General features: G+C 39.9%; 1 protein-coding gene across 1 annotated transcript in view; it reads left to right on the forward strand.

The window, feature by feature from the left end:
- Positions 1-10,388, forward strand: part of DNAJC15 (DnaJ heat shock protein family (Hsp40) member C15) — a 62,469-nt gene extending 52,081 nt beyond the window's left edge. The window contains exon 6 of the mRNA XM_027116184.1: positions 10,163-10,388. Within this exon, the coding sequence (XP_026971985.1) occupies positions 10,163-10,233 (71 nt within the window). The 3' untranslated portion in view covers positions 10,234-10,388. The remainder of the gene's footprint in view (positions 1-10,162) is intronic.
- Positions 10,389-23,287: the final 12,899 nt, after the last annotated feature.

The following is a 23,287-nucleotide window of genomic DNA, read 5'->3' on the forward strand; positions in this document are numbered from 1 at the left end:
TAATTACAAGTACCTACTGGGAGCTAGGTACTGTTCTAGGCACTGGAGCTACAGCAGTGGAAAAAGTGATATTCAAGCAAAGCAGTAAAGGTAACCTGAGATTGCAAACTGTTGGAGGACAGTTCGTTGGTGATGTAATAGGAGGTATTCATGTATTGTGTAACAGGTAAGAACCCTTTAGGACTCTTCCAACCCTAGGTTTCTGTGATTCTCTATAAGGATCTGATAAACTGAATCAGACTCAAAGTATTCTTCAGAGCCTTCTGTCTGTTGTTTTAAAACAGCTATATTGAGATATAATTCATGTACCATATGATTCATCCATTTAAAGTGTACAATTCAGTAGTTTTTGGTATATTTACAGATGTGTACCACCATTACCACAGTCAATTTTAGAACATTTTCATCACCTCAGAAGGAAACTCTATCATCCTTTAGCTCCACCCGCACCCCATCTCCCAATCCTCAGTTCTGTTCCGTTGATCTGTATGTTTGTCTTTGGTGCCAGTACCACACTGTCTTGATAACCTTTGCCTTGTAATAAGTTTTAATTTTTTATTTTTTTTTTGCGGTACGCGGGCCTCTCACTGTTGTGGCCTCTCCCGTAGCAGAGCACAGGCTCCAGACGCGCAGGCTCAGCGGCCATGGCTCACGGGCCCAGCCGCTCCGCAGCATGTGGGATCTTCCCGGACTGGGGCACGAACCCGTGTCCGCTGCATCGGCAGCCGGACTCCCAACCACTGCGCCACCAGGGAAGCCCAAGTTTTAATTTTTTGAAGTGTGACTCCTCTTACTTTATTCTTTTTTATAGGATTGTTTTGGCTATTCTGGGTCTCTTGCAATTTCACGTGAATTTTAGAATCAGCTTGTCAGTTTTTACAAATAAGTCAACTGGAATTCTCATAGAAATTGTGTTGAATCTGTAAGTCAGCTTAGGGAGTATTGCCATCTTAACGTTAAACCTACTGATCCATGGACGTGGGATGTTTTTCCATTTATTTAGATCTTCTTTAATTTCTTTCACCAATATTTTGTAGTTCTAAAGTGTTTTATTCTTTTTGATACTGTTGTGAATAGAATTATTTTCCTTTTTTTATTATATTTTATTTATTTATTTATTTTTGGCTGCATTTGGTCTTCGTTGTTGCACGCGGGCTTTCTCTAGTTGTACCGAGTGGGGGCTACCCTCTGTTGTGATGCTCGGGCTTCCAATTGTGGTGGCTTCTCTTGTTGCGGAGCATGGGCTCTAGGCACGCGGGCTTCAGTAGTTGTGGCTCTCAGGCTCAGTAGTTGTGGCTTGAGGGCTGTAGAGCGCCGGCTCAGTAGTTGTGGCTCGCGGGCTCTAGAGTGCGGGCTCATTAGTTGTGGCTTGCGGGCTTAGTTGCTCCGTGGCATGTAGGATCTTCCCAGACCAGGGCTCGAACCCAGTCCCCTGCACCGGCAGGTGGATTCTAAACCTCTGGGCCACCAAGGAAGTCCCTAGAATTATTTTCTTAATTTCATTTTTGAATTATTCATTGTGAATGTATAGGAATATCATTGATTTTTATATATTGATTTTATATCCTTCAACCTTGCTGAACTTGTTTATTCCAGTAGTTTTTTTGGTAAGTTCATTAGGGTTTTCTATATATAAAACTATGTCATCTATGAATAGAGTTTGTTTTACTTCTTCCTTTCCAATCTGGATACAATTTATTTCTTTCCTTACCTAATTTCCCTGAATAGAAGCTCAGTACAATGTTGAGAAGAAGTTGTAAGCAGGGACATTCTTGTCTTGGTTCTGATCTTATGGAAAAGCACCCAATCTTTCCCCCATTAAGTGGGGTATTAGCTGTGGGTTTTTCATAGATGCCCTTTGTCAGGTTAAGAAGTTACTTTCTAAGTTTGTTGAGTGTTTTTGTCAAATGCTTTTTCTGCACATATTCAGATTATTATGTGATTTTTGTTTTTTGCTTTTTATTCTGTTGATGTAGTGGGTTACATTAATTGATTTTCGGCTGTTAAACCAATCTTTCATCCCTGGGATAAATCCCACTTGGTCATGGTGTACAAAATTTTTTTAGTATGTTGCTGGATTCAGTTTGCTAGTATTTTGTTGAGTTTTTTGCATTCACATTCATAAGAAATATTGATCTATAGTTTTCTTGTGATGTCTTTGTTTGGTTTGTTATCAAGATAATATGGGCCTTGTAAAATGAGTTAGGAAGCATTCCCTCCCCTTCTATAAACCATCTAGACCTGGGTTTTCTTTGCATAGTTTTTTGATTACTGATTCAGTCTCTTCACTTGTAATAGATCTATTCAGATTGTCCATTTTTTCTTGAGACAGTTTCAGTAATTTGTGTCTTTTGAGGAATTTGTCTAATTTTATATATGTTTTCTAATTTGTTGAAATAGTTATTTATAGTACTCCTTTATAATTATTTTTATTTCTGCAAGGTATGATAGTGATGTCCTCTCTTTGATTTCTGATTCTAGTAATTTGAATCTGTTTTCTTTTTTTCTTGGTCAGACAAGCTAAAGGTTTGTTTTGCTGATCAACAAGCTAAGGACTTCTTTTCAAAGAACCATCTTTTGGGCTGGTTGATTTTCCCCGTTGTTTTTCTATTCTCTCTTTCATGAATTTTTGTTTTAATTTTTATTATTTCCTTTCTTCTTCCTGCTTTAGGTTTAGTTTGCTCTTCTCTTTCCAGTGTCTTAAGGTTGAAGTTTAGGTTATTGATTTGAGATCTTTTTTTCTTTTCTTTTTTATTTAATTTAATTCATTAATTCATTCATTCATTCATTTATTTTGGCTGAGTCAGGTCTTAGTTGAGGCAGGCGGGATCTTCGTTGCGGCATGTGGGGTCTTTTGTTGTGGTGCGCAGGCTCTTCATTGCAGCACATGGGCTTCTCTCTAGTTGTGGCATGCGGGTTTTCTCTCTCTAGTTGTGGTGCACAGGCTCCAGGGCTCATGGGCTCTGTAGTTGTGGTGCGTGGGCTCCAGAGCACGTGGGCTGTAGTTTTGCAGCGCGAGAGCTCAGTAGTTGTGGCGTGCAGCTTAGCTGCCCTGTGGCATGTGGGAACCTGGTTCCCGGACCACGGATCAAACTCACATCCCCTGCATCAGAAGGCAGATTCTTTGCCACTGGACCACCAGGGAAGTCCCTAGATCTTTTTTCTTTTTTAACCCAGGAACTTAAAACTATAATTGCTCTCTAAGCACTACTTAAGCTATGGCCTGTAAGTATTTATTTCCCAAATTTGTCCTTGCTATTGATTTCTAATTTCATTCAATTGTGGTTGGAGAACATAATGTATTGTTTCTATCCTTTTAATTTATTGAGGTTTGTTTTGTGGCCTATCATATGGTTTCTCCTAGAAAATGTTCCATGTGCACTTGAGAAGAATGTATATTCTGTTGTTGGGTGGAGTGTTCTGTAGATATCTGTTAGGTCTAGTTGGTTTTAAGTGTTGTCCAAGTCTTCTACTTCCTTGTTGATCTTCTGTCTAGTTGTTCTATCCATTATTGAAAGTGGGGCATTAATTCTTATTGTTGAATTGTCTGTTTCTCTGTTCATTTTTCTTAGTTTTCGTTTCGTATATTTTGGTGCTCTGTCGTTAAGAGCATATATATTTATAGGAACAGTTGTTTGTTTTAAATTCTATTTTGTCTCATGAGTATAGCCATTCTAGTTTGTGTGTGGTTGGTGTTTCATGATACCTCTTTTTCCATCCTTTTACTTTCAGTCTATTTGTGTTTTTGAATCTAAAGTCTGTCTCCTGTAAACAGCCTTTAGTTGGATCATGTTTTTTTAATCCAACCTGACAACCTAATGACAGATTGGATTGTTTATTCCGTTCACATGTAATTTTATTATTGATATAGTTGGATTTATGTCTGCATTTGTTTTTTAAAAAATATTTATTTATTTATTTGCTGCATTGGGTGTTTGTTGCTGTGTGTGGGCTTTCTCTAGTTGCAGTGAGCAGGGGCTACTCTTCATTGCGATGTGTGGGCTTCTCATTGCGGTGGCTTCTCTTGTTGCGGAGCATGGGCTCTAGGTGCATGGGCTTCGGTAGTTGTGGTGCGCGAGCTTAGTAGTTGTGGCACACAGGCTCTAGAGTGCAGGCTCAGTAGTTGTGGTTCACGGACTTAGTTGCCCTGCGGCATGTGGGATCTTCCCAGACCAGGGCTTGAACCTGTGTCCCCTGCATTGGCAGGCAGATTCTTAACCACTGTGCCACCAGGGAAGTCCCTGCATTTGCTTTTTGTTTTCCATGTCATGTCTTTTTTACCCCTCTGTTAGTCTTCCTTTATTGCTTTCTTTTGCACTGAATATTTTCTAATGTAGTATTTTGATTTTATTATTTCATTATTCTTGAGGGTTTTTAAAAGTGATTGCTCTAGGGTTTACCATATACATCTTAATTTCTCAGAATCAGCTTCAGATTTATACTAGCTTAATCCTTATATATGGAAATATTACTTCTATATAGCTCTATTCCCATTTTCCCCCTTTTGTGGTATTATTGTTATACACATAACATCTACTAATGTTACAAGCTGAACAGTACATTGTTAGAATCATTACTGTCTGCTGTTATTTTCTTAATCTATAACAACTTTGCTTCTATACACCTTTGTGCTATTACTAGCATGTGTATTATGCATGTATTATATTTCTGTGTTACAGACCAAACAGTACATTTTATGCATTTTTTTTACAGTTACCTTTTCAATCAGTTAAGAGAAGAAAGCAAAATAGGCATTTATATTGTGTTTTATAATTACACAGTTACATTTACTAGTGCTCTTTGTATATGTAAATTCAGATTACCATCTGAGGTCACTTTCTTTCAGCCTAAATAATTTCCTTTAGTATTTCTTCTAAAGTGGATCGGTTAACAATAAATTCTTTCAGTTTTTGATTATCTAGGATAGTGTTTATTTCACCTTCATTTCTGAATAACAGCTTTGCTGAATGTATAGCATTCTTGGTCAACAGTTTTTTCTTTGAGGACTTTATGTTATACCACTGCCTTCCTGGCCTCCATTGTTTTTCTGCTAAGTTAGCTTTTTATGTTATTGGGTTCCTTTATAAGTGTCACACTGTCTTTCTCTTGCTACTGTTAAAAGATAAACTGAGGCATATTAAAAATTTTAAGAGTTCGTTTGAGCAAAAATTCATTTGAATTGGGCAGCACCAATCCGAAAGTGGTTAGGAGCCCTCTAGTGGAAAGGTTTTTATAGAGAAGAGGCCGAACCAAACCAAGAAAATTATTTGATTGGCTGTAGCGTAAGCGTTTGCTTTACTTGGAAAAGTCTAGTTGGCTGTTTGTGATTCGTTGTACTCAGGTTTTAATTTCTTAATGTGGAGAGATTTATAGCCTTAGGTTTTAGTTTGATTATGTAGTCTACTAAGGCATTAAAGCCACCTCAGTCTAATGGCCTCATTTTTTAATTAATTTAATGCTGCCTTCCATATTCTCTCCTTGTCTTTGACTTTTAGCAATTTTTAATGATGTGTGTTTTAGGCCTTATTAAATTTATCCTACTTGGAGTTTGTTGAGCTTCTTGGATGTGTAGGTTATTGTTTTTCAATAAACTTGGGAAATTTTTAGCCAGTATATCCTTAAAGATTGTTTTTTCTCCTTTCCTCTCCCGGTACTCCCATTTCATGTATTTTTATGGATTTTATGATGTCCCACATTTCTCTGAGGCTCTGGTTTTTTCTCCTTCTTTCCTTTTTCTCTCTGATCTTCGGTCTGCTTAATCGCAATCATTGTATCTTCAAGTTTGCTCATTCTGTCTTATGCCAGTTCAAATCTACTCTTGAGCCCCTCTAGTGATTTTATTTTTTTAATTTTAGTTCTGTGAATGTATAATGGCTACTTTGGAAACTTTTTCCATAAATCCAGCATTTGGTCCCTCTCAGAGATAGTTTCTGTTGCTACTTTTTTCATGATGTGTGTATGGGTCATACTGTCATACTTGCCTGTTCCTTTACATGCCCTGAAATATTTTGTTGGAAACTGAATATTTTAGATTATGTATTATAGCAGCTCTGGGTATTGGTTTGCCACCCCCCACCGCCCAGGCCAGCTTGTTATTATTATTTGTTTATTAACTGGCTGGATGGTTTTAGTGAAGTAGCCAGAGGTCTTCTCAGCTTGCCTATCCTGGTGTGAAACCACCATGCCTTGTGGGCTGGGAAAAGAGCTGCTGAGGTCCCAGTATTTATTCTAAGGGAGCCATGTCCACGGTAGAGCCTCTGTTCCACTTTCCTGTGGCTGAGCCTCAGCACCAGGCAACTGGGAGTAGGAAGAGAAGTACGAAGGTCCGTCCTGCTCCTCCCAGAAAGAAAGCCCTCTGTCCAGGAGCTGGGGAGAGATGGAGGCCTGTGTTCCTGCTAGAGCAGTCCAGCATGGAGTCTCTGCCTTGCTGAGCTGGGAGGGGAATAGGAGGGAGCCGTTTACCACAGATTCCTACTGACTTCTCATAGATCTTCTCTAGTAGATTTTTCTTTTTTCTTTTTGTTTTTAAGATCGTTTCTAGAGGTTACAAATGGTTGGGGGTTATTATATAGTTTTCACCAGTTTCACTGGGGAGCAGATCACTGGAACTTCTCTGAAGTTCAGAGAAGTCAGTCTCCTATGTTCTTCAATGTGATTTTAACATCTTTCTTTTAAGAAGGGTGGGTGGCTTTTAAGAACCCTTCAGATCAGCAGATGGCAATACTTCTTACTTCTGTCTTACAGATTTGGGATGTAGACATTCATAAGTTTTAACGAGAGTTAAGGAATATATGGATCTGCATAAGGAAGACCCAAGGAAAAAAGGAACTTATATATTCTTAATCCTCACATTGGTGTACTTTCTTTGAAACTCACATTAGTGATAAGTTATACAGGCATACCTCAAAGATACTAGGTTCAGTTCCAGACCACTCCAATAAAGCAAATATTGCAATAAAGCAAGTCACACAAATATTTTGGTTTCCCAGTACATACAAAAGTTATGTTTACACTATACTGTTGTTCGTTAAGTGTGAAATAGCATTATATTTAAAAAACAATGTATGTTCATACCATAATTAAAAAATAAACCTGTTGTAAAAATGGCACTGATAAGACTTACTTGACACAGTGTTGCTGCAAACCTTCAATTTGTAAAAGACTCAGTATGTACAAAGTGCAATAAAACAAAGCATGAGAAAACAAGGTATGCCTGTACCTCACTTTGTAACAATTGTTAGTTGTAGAATATTTGCTTATTTTCTCTTGTGCTGGTTAGGATTGTTTTACCCAGATGTTTTGCAGATATTTATTTTTAAAGCACCCACTCGTAACACACTTGTTTATCCTGTTTTCTGTCTCTCTGGAGTGATTTTACTTTTCTGAAACTGGTACTTGATGCAAGAAAATAAGGGAATAGTGATTCACCACTTCCTTCTCCCCATCAAGGACACGTCTCCACTCCCTTCTGTGTACTCAGAGCTGTGCTGATAATACAGAGAGATCTAAGACACGATTGCTCTTCAACGTATTTATTATGTAATGAGTAGATAGACATATACTTTAAAAGTAAACCACAAGGCATGATTTCAATCTTCCTAAGAAGGAAGAGGACCTGGGATGGGGTTACCGGCTTGAAGAAAGTAGAAAAGGTTTATAACAACCAAATGTTTAACATGGTAGGAACTGAATAAGCAAAGAAGTTAGTAAAGAGAGTGAGAGACAGTGTGGTGTGGTAACCTTCCTGGGAATCCTGACTCCACCTCATTTTAACTCTGTGGCTAGTGTTGGGCAAGTAACTAAACTTTTTTGTGATTCAGTTCTCTTTATGTAATGAAAATAAGAATTGAGCAACTACAAAGGATAGTTGGAGGAACCAAATGAAATACTGTATTAGAATAATGCCTAGTTACTATGCTCATCACTGGTTTTGATCATGGGTTTGCTGAGCCCCAGTTATTTTTGGACAGTATGAATTGATAGTGTCATCAAATGTCATTGAGGTCAATGTATATCCAGTGTTAGTTTTTTGGTAAATTTTTTTTTATTAATTAATTTATTATTTTTTTATTTTTGGCTACGTTGGGTCTTCGTTGCTATGTGCGGGCTTTCTCTAGTTGCGGTGAGCGAGGGCTACTCTTCGTTGTGGTGCGGTGGCTTCTCTTGCTGCGGAGCACAGGCTCTAGGCGCGTGGGCTTCAGTAGTTGTGGCAGGTGGGCTCAGTAGTTGTGTCTCTTGGGCTCTAGAGCACAGGCTTCAGTAGTTGTGGCACACAGGCTCTAGAGCACAGGCTCAGTAATTGTGGCTCACGGGCCCAGTTGCTCCGCGGCATGTGGGCTCTTCCCAGACCAGGGCTCGAACCAGTGTCCCCTGCATTGGCAGGCAGATTCTCAACCACTGCGCCACCAGGGAAGCCCAGAGGATGAGTATTCTAATTAAATGGAATCCAGATGATTCCCCCAAGAAACCTGAGCAGGATCGAAAGATTCAAAACTGCATTGTTTCCATTAAATAAAGGATATGTATCCTATATATTTTATATTAGTCAAGATTCAGTGCCAGAAACCAGAGGTTTTAAGCAGGAGAGCATTTAGTGCAGGGAATGAATGGTTACAAATTGTTGGAAGGTCTAAAGGAGTACATTTTAGACTTGGCTTACAAGAATGGCTCCCCTAGTAATTACAGAGCTGCGCTGTCAGGGGAGCTACTCATTGACTACCTCATGGACTGCCACTAGAACTGTAAGGAAAGCGCAGCTGCGGCCATCACTACACCATGATTTCACTTGCTAGCAGCAGTAACAAAGAGGCCCAGCAAGAAAACCTTTCTCTTCAGCCTTTCAAATCTCACAAGACTGCCTCTCATTGATAGATCCTAATTTGAATCAAACACTACTTGAAGAGAATATAGGAATCATAGTTTTAGGCTTAGGGCCTTTTCCAAGTTTTAGGAAGGTAGAATGAGTGCCGAACCCAAAGTTTCTGCCATGCACATAATTGAGAAGTCCAGTGTCCCTCTCATTAAAAGAGGGTGAAGGGTAATTCAATGTTATTCTGAATAAACTGTCAATTTTTTTCCTCTAACATTGCCATCAATAAATATAATGTTTAATGAGACTTTCGATCTTCCATGCCTTTGATTTTTTTTCTTTCTGCTAAATGAGCATGTTATGGCCAGTGATTTAAATATCCAGAATTCATATCAATCAATTAAAGGTTATGTTTGAGTTCAATTAATATTTTGGTAGCTGTTGAGGATATACAGGATGCCTGGCATTACATTGGTAACTCTCAAAATTTAACCAGCTTGTTACCAAGATTGACATTACCTAATTCTGAGATCATTTTCAAAGATAATCCTGAAGTCAGTTTATTTCAGAGTCAAGTGCATATGGAAACTTGCATCAATTTCATTTGTAATTCTTATTGTATATTCAAGGGCACTCTGTGATATAATCCGTAAGTGTTTATAGCGATTCAGATCTTGATGTGAAAATGTCAGTGATATCTTCAAGGGTAAAAAACTAAATATAGCTCCTTCAGCATTGCCCTTATGCTGCTCTGTTTCCCTGCTTTCTTCCCCCCCCCCCCCCCCCCCTTTTTTTTTCTTTTTCCTTTTTAAAATGGGTGGTATGATATCAGTAAAAGGCCTGGATAAAGTCAGGACAATATACACACCAGTGCTATCTAGATGTTTTTGGTTTGTCGTGCACTACTGAGGTCTTATGTTTTCAACAGCTATAGATCATTTGTACTCAAGGGGAGAAAAAAAATAAAAACAAACACAAAGGGACTGGTGAACTGTAATATGATTGTTAGTTCTAGTGTTAAGCAATGAAAGTGTTCAGGACTAGAAGTTAGAAGGTGTATGATGCTTAAATAGCTTTAACGTGACAGTTTTGGGGCCAGTATTTTTGTATGTCAAAAAGCGTCTGTTTGTGATTTATAAAGATTCTGAATTTGAAATTCACCTCAGTTTTCCTCTTGTTCTTTGCATTAGCAGTAATTCATTGTGAAGAACTCTAAAAAAGAACTGACAGTTTTATTTTAGGGCACAGTGACTCTAAGTCTGTACTCCATAAGTATTATATTTCATTTGAGACTTTAAAAACTGTCAATAATGAAGTGTGTTTTAATCCATTTACTTTTCTTTGTCCTCTCAGGTGGATCTCCTTACTTAGCAACCAAAATTAATGAAGCAAAAGACTTGCTAGAAGCAGCCACCAAACATTGATTGATGCTCAAGGACCACTCTGAAGGAGAAAAAGGGGGACCTTATAAAAAATGTCCTGCAAGTTAAATCATGACCTTCATAATTTTCATACATGTAGTGACCACAATTATTTCTTCCACTACTAAGCTATATAATAATAAAAGAGGAACAATCCATCTTTGTTTTATCTTTCAGAGGAACAAGTTAAAATGCAATCACTGATCTTTCCCCCTTATTTCCTTCCTCTCTCTGATAGTCATACATTTTAAGACTTCTGTTAGTTCCGAATTCCTCCCCCCCACCCCCAACCCCCCGTACAAGTATAATCATCGGTAATATAATTGGAATTTGTGGGCGATGGGTAGAAAGTTTCTTGCTGCTTATACTTATGCTCATGTTGTCCCTTGTTTCCTCAGAGGAATTTAGTACTCTGCCTATGTGAGGTGCTTTAAATATTTTGAGACCAAACACTGACTGCCATCCCGGGGAAGTGATTTGAAAGTTGATTGCATTTACTAAATGGTGTTTTGTAAAGCAGTGGTTAGGAAAGAACTCTGCTCTCCCTGAGACCCTATAGCTGAAGCATGAGAACTTGGAGAGCGACTAAAATGATTAAAGGTTTACAAAATGAGCCCTGTGAGGAAAGCCTGAAAAGAGCTGGGAGAAGTCTGAGGGATTTGTATTTAATTATAGTCTTCTGGTACTGTATATTTATTCAATTATTCATTCTACAAATATTTATTAACCACCTGTAACGTGCGAGGCACTGTAAGGTTCCTTGAGAGTTACAGGTGTGAACCAGCCATGGGTCGTGACCCAAAGGGACTTACAGTTAGGGAAAAGATAAACCACACAAATACTATTTGAGAGGCAATGCTAAAGAAGTTCAGAAAAAGAAAACAATATGTTAAATTGAGCATCAGGGGGAGCTTCATAGAATCACGAGTAGCATAGACCTTGGCTTTCAAAACAGTGAGATGTACCATACGATTGGTGACTCTTCTGTTTCCCCTGAGATCAGTCACAATTAGCAGAAATAGGATGTATTAGTTAGTTTGATTAGAGTGCAGGATTTCTCCAAAGCAGGGGATGAACACATGGTCTGGAACTCCTGGCCCTGAAATGTACAGCATGTTAAATTATTTTCTCAAAACAGCCCCTGGTCATCATCACTTTACTATTCTAAAAGTGACAAAAGAGACTCAGAGGCAGAATACCAGCATTATTTTCTAGTACTCCTTCACAACCCTGGGTTCATCCCAGATAAGCTGAACTATTGTATTTCATCTATCTTAAAATGCTTTCTTAATATTCTAGACACATTTTTCAATTTATGACATCCTGTAGTGGGGGAGTTTTCTTTTTCTTTTTTTTTCCTTAACATCTTTACTGGAGTATAATTGCTTTACAATGGTGTGTTAGTTTCTGCTTTATAACAAAGTGAATCAGCTATACTTATATCCCCATATCTCCTCCCTCTTGCATCTCCCTCCCTCCCACCCACCCTATGCCTGTGGTCACAAAGCACCGAGCTGATCTCCCTGTGCTATGTGGCTGCTTCCCACCAGCTATCAGTTTTACACTTGATAGTGTATATTTGTCCATGCCAATCTCTCACTTCGTCCCAGCTTACCCTTCCCCCTCCCCGTGTCCTCAAGTCCATTCTCTACGTCTGTGGCTTTATTCCTGTCCTACCCCTAGGTTCTTTAGAACCTTTTTTTTTTCTGTTTAGATGCCATATATATGTGTTAGCATATGGAATTTGTTTTTCTCTTTGTGACTTACTTCACTCTATGACAGACTCTAGGTCCATCCACCTCACTACAAATATCTCAATTTCGTTCCCTTTTATACCTGAGTAATATTCCATTGTATATATATATTCCATCTTCTTTACCCATTCATCTGCTGATGGACACTTAGGTTGCTTCCATGTCCTGGCTATTGTAAATAGAACTGCAATGAACATTTTGGTACATGACTCTTTTTGAATTATGGTTTTCTCACGGTATATGCCCAGTAGTGGGATTGCTGGGTCGTATGGTAGTTCTATTTTTAGTTTTTTAAGGAACATCCATACTCTTCTCCATAGTGGCTGTATCAATTTACATTCCTATCAACAGTGCAAGAGGGTCCTCTATTCTCCACACCCTGTCCAGCATTTATTATTTGTAAATCTTTTGATAGCCATTCTGACTGATGTGAGGTGATACTCATTGTAGTTTTGATTTGCATTTCTCTAATGATTAGTGATGTTGAGCATCCTTTCATTTCTTTGTTGGCAATCTGTATATCTTTTTTGGAGAAATGTCTATTTAGGTCTTCTAACCATTTTTGGATTGGATTGTTTGGTTTTTTTGATATTGAGCTGCATGAGCTGCTTCTGTATTTTGGAGATTAATCCTTTGTCAGTTGCTTCATTTGCAAATATTTTCTCCCATTCTGAGGGTTGTCTTTTCATCTTTTTTATGGTTTCCTTTGCTGTGCAAAAGCTTTGAAGTTTCATTAGGTCCCATTTGTTTATTTTTGTTTTCATTTCCATTTCTCCAGGAGGTGGGTCAAAAAGGATCTTGCTGTGATTTATGTCATAGAGTGTTCTGCCTATGTTTTCCTCTAAGAGTTTGATAGTGTCTGGCCTTATATTTAGGTCTTTAATCCATTTTGAGTTTATTTTTGTGTACAGTGTTAAGGAGTATTCTAATTTCACTCTTTTACATGTAGCTGTCCAGTTTTCCCAGCACCACTTATTGAAGAGGCTGTCTTTTCTCCATTTTATATTCTTGTCTCCTTCGTCATACATTAGTTGACCAGAGGTGCGTGGGTTTATCTCTGGGCTTTCTATCCTGTTCCATCGATCTATATTTCTGTTTTTGTGCCAGTACCATACTGTCTTCATTACTGTAGCTTTATAGTATAGTCTGAAGTCTGGGAGCCTGATTCCTCCAGCTCCGTTTTTCTTTCTCAAGATTGCTTTGGCTATTCAGGGTCTTTTCTGTTTCCATACATATTGTGCAACTTTTTGTTCTAGTTCTGTGAAAAATGCCCTTGGTAGTTTGATAGGGATTGCATTGAATCTGTAGATTGTTTTGGGTAGTATAGTCGTTTTCACAATGTTGATTCTTCCAATCCAAGAACATGGTATATATCTCCATCTGTTTGTATCATCGTTAATTTCTTTCATCAGTGTCTTATAGTTTTCTGCATACAGGTCTTTTGTCTCCTTAGGGAGGTTTATTCCTAGGTATTTTATTCTTTTTGTTGTAATGGTAAATGGGAGTGTTTCCTTAATTTCTCTTTCGATTTTTTCATCATTAGTGTATAGGAATGAAAGAGGCTTCTGTGCATTAATTTTGTATCCTGCTACTTTACCAGATTCATTGATCACCTCTAGTAGTTTTCTGGTAGCATCTTTAGGATTCTCTATGTATAGTATCATGTCATCTGCAAACAGTGACAGTTTTACTTCTTTTCTGAATAGGATTCCTTTTATTTCTTTTTCTTCTCTGATTTCTGTGGCTAAGACTTCCAAAACTATGTTGAATAATAGTGGTGAGAGTGGGCAACCTTGTCTTTTTCCTCATCTTAGAGGAAATGGTTTCAGTTTTTCACCATTGAGGACGATGTTGACTGTGGGTTTCTGATATATGGCCTTTATTATGTTGAGGTAAGTTCCCTCTGTGCCTACTTTCTGGAGGGTTTTTATCATAAATGGGTGTTGAATTTTGTCAAAAGCTTTTTCTGCATCTATTGAGATGATCATATGGTTTTTCTCCTTCAGTTTGTTAATATGGTGTGTCACATTGATTGATTTGCGTATATTGAAGAATCCTTGCATTCCTGGGATAAACCCCACTTGATCATGGTGTATGATCCTTTTAATGTGCTGTTGGATTCTGTTGCTAGTATTTTGTTGAGGATTTTTGCATCTATGTTCATCAGTGATATTGATCTGTAGTTTTCTTTCCTTGTGACATCTTTGTCTGGTTTTGGTATCAGTTTGATGGTGGCCTCCTAGAATGAGTTTGGGAGTGTTCCTACCCTCTACTATGTTTTGGAAGAGTTTGAGAAGGATAGGTGTTAGCTCTTCTCTAAACGTTTGAAAGAATTCGCCTGTGAAACTCTCTGGTCCTGGGCTTTTGTTTGTTGGAAGATTTTTAATCACAGTCTCACTTTCAGTGCTTGTGATTGGTCTGCTTATATTTTCTATTTCTTCTTGGTTCGGTCTTGGAAGGTTGTGCTTTTCTAAGAATTTGTCCATTTCTTCCAGGTTGTCCATTTTACTGGCATATAGTTGCTTGTAGTAATCTCTCATGGTCCTTTGTATTTAAGCAGTGTCATTTGTTACTTCTTCTTTTTCATTTCTAATTCTATTGATTTGAGTTTTCTCCCTTTTTTTCTTGATGAGTCTGGCTAATGGTTTATCAATTTTGTTTATCTTCCCAAAGAACCAGCTTTTAATTTTATTGATCTTTGGTACCATTTCCTTAATTTCCTTTTCATTTATTTCTGATCTGATCTTTATGATTTTTTTCCTTCTGCTAACTTTGTTGGTTTTTTGTTCTTCTTTCTGTATTTGCTTTATGTGTAAGGTCAGGTTGTTTATTTGAGATGTTTCTTGTTTCTTGAGGTAGGACTGTATTGCTATAAACTTCCCTCTCAGAACTGCTTTTGCTGCATCCCATAGGTTTTGGGTCATCGTGTTTTCATTGTCATTTGTTTCTAGGTATTTTTTGATTTCCTCTTTGACTTCTTCAGTGATATCTTGTTTATTTAATAGTGTATTGTTTAGCCTCCATGTATTTGTATTTTTTACAGTTTTTTCCTGTAATTGATATCTAGTCTCATAGCGTTGTGGTCAGAAAAGATACTTGATAAGATTTCAATTTTCTTAAATTTACCAAGGCTTGATTTGTGACCCAAGATATGATCTATCCTGAAGAATGTTCCATGAGCACTTGAGAAGAAAGTGTATTCTGTTGTTTTTGGATGGAATGTCATATAAACATCAATTAAATCCATCTTGTTTAATGTATCATTTAAAGCTTGTGTTTATTTATTTTCATTTTGGATGATCTGTCCATTGGTGAAAGTGGGGTGTTAAAGTCCCCTAGTATGATTGTGTGTTACTTTCGATTTCCCATTCTATGGCTGTTAGCATTTGTCTTATGTATTCAGGTGCTCCTATGTTGCCTGCATAAATGTTTACAATTGTTCTATCTCTTCTTGGATTGATCGCTTGATCTTACGTAGTGTCCATCTTTGTCTCTTGTAATAGTCTTTATTTTAAAGTTTGTTTTGTCTGATATGAGAATTGCTACTCCAGCTTTCTTTTGATTTCCATTTGCGTGGAATATCTTTTTCCATCCCTTCACTTTCAGTCTGTATGGGTCCCTAGGTCTGAAGTGGGTGTCTTATAGAAGCATATATGTGGGTTTTGTTTTTGCATCCATTCAGCGAGCCTGTGTCTTTTGGTTGGAGCATTTAATCCATTTAATGTAGTTATCGATAATGTATGTTCCTATTACCATTTTCTTAATTGTTTTGGGTTTGTTATTGTAGGTCTTTTCCTTCTCTTGTGTTTCCTGCCTAGAGAAGTTCCTTTAGCGTTTGCTGTCAACCTGGTTTGGTGGTGCTGAATTCTCTTAGGTTTTGCTTGTCTGTAAAGGTTTTAATTTCTCCATCAAATCTGAATCAGATCCTTGCTGTGTAGAGTCATCTTGGTTGCAGGTTTTTCTCCTTCATCACTTTAAATAAGTCCTGCAAGTCCCTTCTGGGTTGCAGAGTTTCTGCTGAAAGATCAGCTGTTAACCTTATGGGGATTCCCTTGTATGTTATTTGTTGTTTTTACCTTGCTGCTTTTAATATTTTTTCTTTCTATTTAATTTTTGATAGTTTAATTAATATGTGTCTTGGCGTGTTTATCCTTGTATTTATCCTGTATGGGACTCTCTGTGCTTCCTGGAGTTGATTGACTATTTCCTTTCCCGTATTAGGGAAGTTTTCAACTATAATCTCCTCTAATATTTTCTCAGTCCCTTTCTTTTTCTCTTCTTCTTCTGGGACCCCTATAATTCATACGTTGGTGTGTTTAATGTTGTCCCAGAGGTCTCTGAGACTGTCCTCAATTCTTTCCATTCTTTTTTCGTTATTCTGCTCTACAGTAGTTATTTCCAGTAATTTATCTTCCAGGTCCCTTATGTGTTCTTCTGCCTCGGTTATTCTGCTATTGATTCCTTCTAGAGAATTTTAATTTCATTTATTGTGTTGTTCATCATTGTTTGTTTGCTCTTTAGTTCTTCTGGGTCCTTGTTAAACGTTTCTTGTATTGTCTCCATTCTATTCGCAGTATTTTGGATCATGTTTACTATCATTACTCTGAATTCTTTTTCAGGTAGACTGCCTATTTCCTCTTCATTTGTTTGGTTTGGTGGGTTTTTACCTTGCTCCTTCATCTGCTGTGTGTTTCTCTGTCTTCTCATTTTGCTTATCTTACTGTGTTTGGGGTCTCCTTTTCGCAGCCTGCAGGTTTGTAGCTCCTGTTGTTTTTGGTGTCTGCTCCAGTGGGTGAGGTTGGTTCAGTGGGTTGTGCCGGCTTCCTGGTGGAGGGGACTGGTGCCTGTGTTCTGGTGGATGAGTCTGGATCTTGTTTTTCTAGTGGGCAGGACCGCATCCGGTGGTGTGTTTTGGGGTTTCTGTGACCTTATTATGATTTTAGGCAGCCTCTCTGCTAATGGGTGGGGTTGTGTTCCTGTCTTGCTATTTGTTTGGCATAGGGTGTCTGGCACTGGTCGCTGAGTGGAGCTGGGTCTTAGAATTGAGATGGAGATCTCTAGGAGAGCTTTCGCTGTTTGATATTTGGAGCCGGGAGGTCTCTCTCGGACCAGTGTTCCTGAACTCGGCTCTCCCACCTCAGAGGCACAGGCCCGACACCCGGCTGGAGCACCAAGACACTGTCAGCTACTCGGCTGAGAAGAAAAGGGAGAGAGAGAGTGAGAAGAGAGAGAGGGAGCAAGAGAGAGAAGGAGAGAAAAAGAAAAAGGAAGGAAGGAAGGAGGTAAGGAGGGAAGGAAGAAAAGAGCAACCAAACCACAAAAAACAAATCTACCAATTATAATAAACGCTAAGTACTAAACTAAGATAAACATAAAAATAGAAACAAATTAGGTGCAGAAAGCAAACCCTAAGCCTGCAGTTGCTCCCAAAGTCCACCACCTCAATTTTGGGATGATTCGTTGTTTATTCAGGTATCCCACAGATGCAGGGTACGTCAAGTTGATTGTGGAGGTTTGGTCCACTGCTTCTGGGGCTGCTGGGAGAAATTTCCCTTTTTCTTCTGTGTTTGCATAGCTCCTGGGGTTCAGCTTTGGATTTAGCCCTGCGTGTGCGTGTAGGTCACCTGAGGGCGTCTGTTCCTGCCCAGACAGGTCGGGGTTAAAGTAGCAGTTCCCAGCCCCGCCCGCCCCGTTGGGTGAGCAGACAAGCCTCTCGGGCTGGTGAGTGCCGGTCGGCACCGATCCTCTGTGTGGGAATCTCCCCGCTTTGCCCTCCGCATCCCTGTTGCTGTGCTCTCCTCTGTGGCTCCGAAGCTTCCCCTCCGCAACCCCTCATCTTCACCAGTGAAGGAGCTTCCTAATGTGTGGAAACCTTTCCTCCTTCACAGCTCCCTCCCACTGGTGCAGGTCCCATCCCTATTCTTTTGTCTCTGTTTATTCTTTTTTCTTTTGCCCTACCCAGGTACATGGGAGTTTCTTGCCTTTTGGGAAGTCTGAGGTCTTCTGCCAGCATTCAGTAGGTGTTCTGAAGGAGTTGTTCCACATGTAGATGTATTTCTGATGTATTTGTTGGGAGGAAGGTGAGCTCCACATCTTAACTCCTCCATCTTGAAGCTCTCCAGTGGGGAAGTTTTCAATGTTGGCAATATTGACTTATTGAGCTGAATAATTTCTCTTTATGGGGAGCTCTCCTGCACATGGTAGGATGGTTAGCAACAAGGGGCCTGTACCTATGAAAGGCCAGTAGCACCCCCTCAGTTGTGACAATCAAAAATGTTTGTCAATGTTGCCAATTGTTCCTTGGAGGGCAAAATTGCCCTGGGTGGAGAGCTACTGCTGTAAACGTTAACTATGTCTTTTTTTCTTTTTATAAATTTATTTATTTATTTTTGGCCGCCTTGGGTCTTTGTTGCTGCACGCGGGCTTTTCTCTAGTTGTGGCGAGCAGAGGCTACTCTTTGTTGCAGTGTGCAGCCTTCTCATTGGGGTGGCTTCTCTTGTTCCAGAGCATGGGCTCTAGATGCACGGGCTTCAGTAGTTGTGGCGCACGGGCTTAGTTGCTCCGCAGTATGTGGGATCTTCCCGGACTGCGAATCGAGCCTGTGTCCCCTGCATTGGCAGGTGGATTCTTAACCACTGCACCACCAGGGTAATCCGACTGTGTTTTCTTTTGGTATGTAAAATTATGAATGGCTGACTTGATTGATTGATTCTTAGAGTCACTAAAATATGGTTCTTAAAATCCCCCTGTGTGTCCTAATTTTCTTGTGCTTTAGTTTTTGTTTTTTTTCTGCTCACTGTTACCCCTGTACCTCAAAAACCCTCCTAATTCTCCACATCCCCAAAGCCTCAGTATAGTTTAAGGCCAAGCTAAAATCTCTCTCCCTCCTTTTCTGGTGCTTCCAGCAAAAGTAATATCATGAATCATCAGTTCTTTGAGAGCAGGGACCATATCTGTCTTGGTCACTGCTACACTGGCAGCCAATAAATATTTCTTTAATGAATGAATAAATTCCCACAGCACTTTATTCCTCACTTATGGTACCTTGTGAAACAACTCTTTGTGTAACATGACTTATTTCTTCTACAAAAGTGCAAGAGCCTTTAGAGCAAGAATCTTGTCGTTCGTCTTTGTAACCTCTTTAGTGTGGAGCGCTTGGCACTTAGTAGACATCATAAAGTTGTAAGTACTAAAAAAATGTTGTTTTCTGAATACTATGCTTCAGAAAATGTTACCACTGATTTTGAAAGTTATGCTAAGCAATATTGGGGTACCCTCAGGACATACCTGTTAATTGACATCATTTTCTTCTCCATACTGTATTCATGAAAATTTGAGTCCCCAGCATTAGTTTGGAATTTCCTTCATTCTGTTCTCATTTATCTGCTGAGCATGTGCCCAAGAGACAGATCTGATTTTGAATACCATCTTCCTATCACATGATCTTGGGCAATTAATCTGCAAGTCTTATAATTGCATCATCTATAAAATAGAGAAAATAAGAATCCTATCTAAAAAGGTTATTATAGGGAATAAGGTTGTATAAAGCATTTAGTCATATAGCAAGTGCTCAAAAAATATAATTATTCCTTCTTTCAGTGTCCCATCTGGTAGAATACCTTGAATTAAGGTTTGGTGTGCCAGTAATCATTTATTTTACTCTTGAATCTGCAGTTTGGTTAATGCATGGTGGAGACAGCTCATCTCCATTCCATGCAGCATCAGCTGGGGCTGTTGGCTTGGAGGTTAACCGGGGGTGTTGGCCTGGAGCCTCAGTTCCTTGGTACAGAGGTTTCTACCCGGAGCTACTAGGGCATCATCACACCACAGCAGCTGCAGTCTAAGAGACAGGAAGTGGAAGCTGCCAACTCAACCTGGGTCTGAAAACGGGCAGTTTTAATGGAAAACTCTTTCATGGAGCCCCCCTAGATTCAAAGGGAGAGGATATAGAGGATTGTGGAAGAATGAGGGGCCATCTTTAATATGTAGCAGGGCAGGGTCTGGATTGTTTATCCCCTTAATCAAATCAGTTAAGGCATTGTCTTTATTTATTTATTTTTAAGTTTTGGCTTCGCAGTGTGGCATGTGGGATCTTAGTTCCCCGACCAGGGATCAAACCCACGCTCCCTGCATTGGAAGCACAGAGTCTTAACCACTGGACCGCCAGGGAAGTCCCAGCATTGCCTTTAAAAAATTCTTCAGGAATGTAGAATTTAAGTTCAACTAGCTGGTGTAGTTTCAGATGATACAACTATTTTTTTAGGTAGATATTAATTCGGTACTCAGTCTCTAAAAGGCGGAATACTTATAAAATTGGATAAACAGCTACCCACTCAACTCCTCATTATCTTTAAAAAGCTTATTTGAATGGTTACCTATCTTCAGTTAAGATTGCTTTTATGTATTTGCTGTCATTGCATATTCTTCTTAATTAAGTTCTTTATTGATGTTGCAGTTTCTGTTTATTCTTTTTTTTTTTTTTTTTTTGCAGTACGCGGGCCTCTCGCTGCCTTGGCCCCTCCCGTTGCGGAGCACAGGCTCCGGACGCGCAGGCTCAGCGGCCATGGCTCACGGGCCCAGCCGCTCCGCGGCATGTGGGATCTTCCCGGACCGGGGCACGAACCCGTGTCCCCTGCATCGGCAGGCGGACTCTCAACCACTGCACCACCAGGGAAGCCCGTATCTGTTTATTCTTACATCTTAGATGCAATCTGAGGGATTAGGAAAGACCTTTGAAAAACAAAGCAGTTACTTCCCAGATTCCAGAGAAAGTGTAAGTCAAGTAGGCAGTTAATTAAAGGGGAGCACAGAATGCCATTTACAGTATAGTTGATGGTGCCAGTCTCCAGCATGAAGTCAAAAGTGGAGAGAAGTTGGGCTTCCCTGGTGGTGCGGTGGATAAGAATCTGCCTGCCAATGCAGGGGACACAGGTTTGATCCCTGGTCCAGGAAGATCCCACATGCCACGGAGCAGCTAAGCCCATGTGCCACAACTACTGGGCCTGCACTCTAGAGCCTGCGAGCCACAACTACTGAACCCCGTGCGCGTGCAGCCCATACTCCGCAACAAGAGAAGCCACTGCAATGAGAAGCCCGCGCACCGCAACGAAGAGGAGCCCCTGCTCGCCGCAATTAGAGAAAGCCCGTGCACAGCAACGCAGACCTAACACAGCCAAAAATAAAAATAAATAAATAATTAATTAATTTAAAAAAAAAGTGGAGAGAAGTTTAGTAAGGAAAAAAGTATGTTCACTGAGGGAGACATTGTTTTATTTAATCTTCAAGTCATTTCCTTTATTTAGTTTGAAGTGCATTTTGGTTATTCAGCAAATATTGAATACTTACTATATCAGGCAGTAAAGATACAAAATAGGTTCATCCTTAAGATGTGTTGTAAACTCAAACTAAATAGAAGAAAAAAGCAGATTCTTAAATATAGAGAACTTTTTTTTTCCTGATACTTTTGAATTAAGAAATATTAAGAGTTGTATTATTGGGTATGCTTGTGATTACCCAGCAGGGTCATAAGAAATAACGTACTTTATCCACGTATAGAAATCCTCTGCTTGTCATGGGGGACCTTGAAAGAGCTTCTAATGATGAATCTGCAACACATTTGGCAATTAGCTTAAGGTAGTTTAATGACATTTGTGGGGGAAGATGAATTAGCCAGGCCCTTAATGTCAAAAAGTATGAAGTTTCTATGACTCAACCCACTTAGGACGAGCTACAGAGGCTGCAGCAAGAAGTGAAATATACTAGGAGGCCAGCTCATTTGGCACAGTGGGAACCACACCATTCACAGAGACTCTGCACCTTGCCCAGCACCTCCTAGACAGAGGCCTCTGGCTACAAGGAGGATTTAATGGCAGTGAGTAAATGTGTCAGCACTGAGCCTCCCTCCTAGTGGAAAAAGAGCATATCCAAAGAGCACATCCTGTTAACACTAGGTCAGTGTCATCTACTTGTCAAAAATACGCCATGAATTAGGAGCCAACATTTTATTTATGGTGGAGTTAGACACATTAGGAGGTTAGATGATTTATTAGCTGGAAAAGTTGAGAAGGTTCTCTGGACTCGTTTTTTAGGTGCAATCTAAGTGATCTGGATCACTGCCCACTAGTGAAATTGCTGGGTATGGTAGACAAAGAAAATGTTCCTTCTAATAATTTTTATGAGCTCTGTAGCTCCTGTTCCCAGCCGAGTGCGCTTTTCCCTTTTTTTTATTGTTGCTGAGCAAAGAATTTATAAAAAGCTTTTTCTTCCTTTTTTTTTTTTTTTTATTAAAAGCCCTGCTCAATTGAAATGGAAGTTCATTAAGTACTGTTCATTTCTCTTCCTGTCGTAATAACCCTGTCCCCCTCCGCTCTATTCAGCAGTGCCTGGCAGCACTGGCCAACGTTTTGAGTCTGAACAGACTATTACATAGATACAGATATGCAGTCTCCAACATCAGGAGGGAGTTCAGTGCCACATGGGCAGAATGTGATCACTCAGGCTAGATGTCAACCGTAAATTTCAAACTAGCCCCTCACCTTAGAGGGGCAAATGCCCTGGACAATTAAATCAGCAGTTGGGAACTGCTGTGCCAAGCAGCCTGCCTGCGTTCTCCCTCTTAATTTTCATGGCACCCCTGAGAGGCAGCTGCTATTTCTGTGCCCATTTTAGAGATGAAGAGACAAAGGCCCAGAGGAGCTTAGGAACTTTGCCAAGAATACACAGCTAGTAAGAGGTGGGACTGGAATCCGAGTCCAGTTTGGCTTGACTCCAAAGCCCATGTGCTTTACCTTTACTGCACTAATTGTAGACAGTGCAGGAATCATGGTAGAATTAACGGGGCTTGCTCTCGGCTCCTTTTTTTTTTTTTTTTTTTTTTTAATTTATTTATTTTATTTTTGGGTCTTCGTTGCTGTGCGCGGACCCTCTCTAGTTGCCGCGAGCTGGGACTACTCTTCATTGCGGTGCGCGGGCCTCTCGCCGCAGTGGCCTCTCTCGTTGCGAAGCATGGGCTCCAGGCACGTGGGCTTCAGTAGTTGTGGCTCGCGGGCTCCAGAGCGCAGGCTCAGCAGTTGTGGCGCACGGGCCCAGTTGCTCCAAGGCACGTGGGATCTTCCCGGACCAGGGCCCGAACCCGTGTCTCCTGCGTTGGCAGGCGGATTCCCAACCATTGCGCCACCAGGGAAACCCCTCGGCTCCTTTTTTGACAGCTGTGCCCTTGGGTTATAATTTGGGAACTGGGTTTATGGCAGGATGCAGTGTCACTTGGCATGAGCAAGGAGTCCCTAATGTCCTTCCTTCTGCTC

The sequence above is a fragment of the Aethalodelphis obliquidens genome, unplaced genomic scaffold (assembly GCF_003676395.1).
Source record: "Aethalodelphis obliquidens isolate GAN/ISIS:26980383/991018 unplaced genomic scaffold, ASM367639v1 scaffold16, whole genome shotgun sequence".
NCBI classification, from domain to species: Eukaryota; Metazoa; Chordata; class Mammalia; order Artiodactyla; family Delphinidae; genus Aethalodelphis; species Aethalodelphis obliquidens.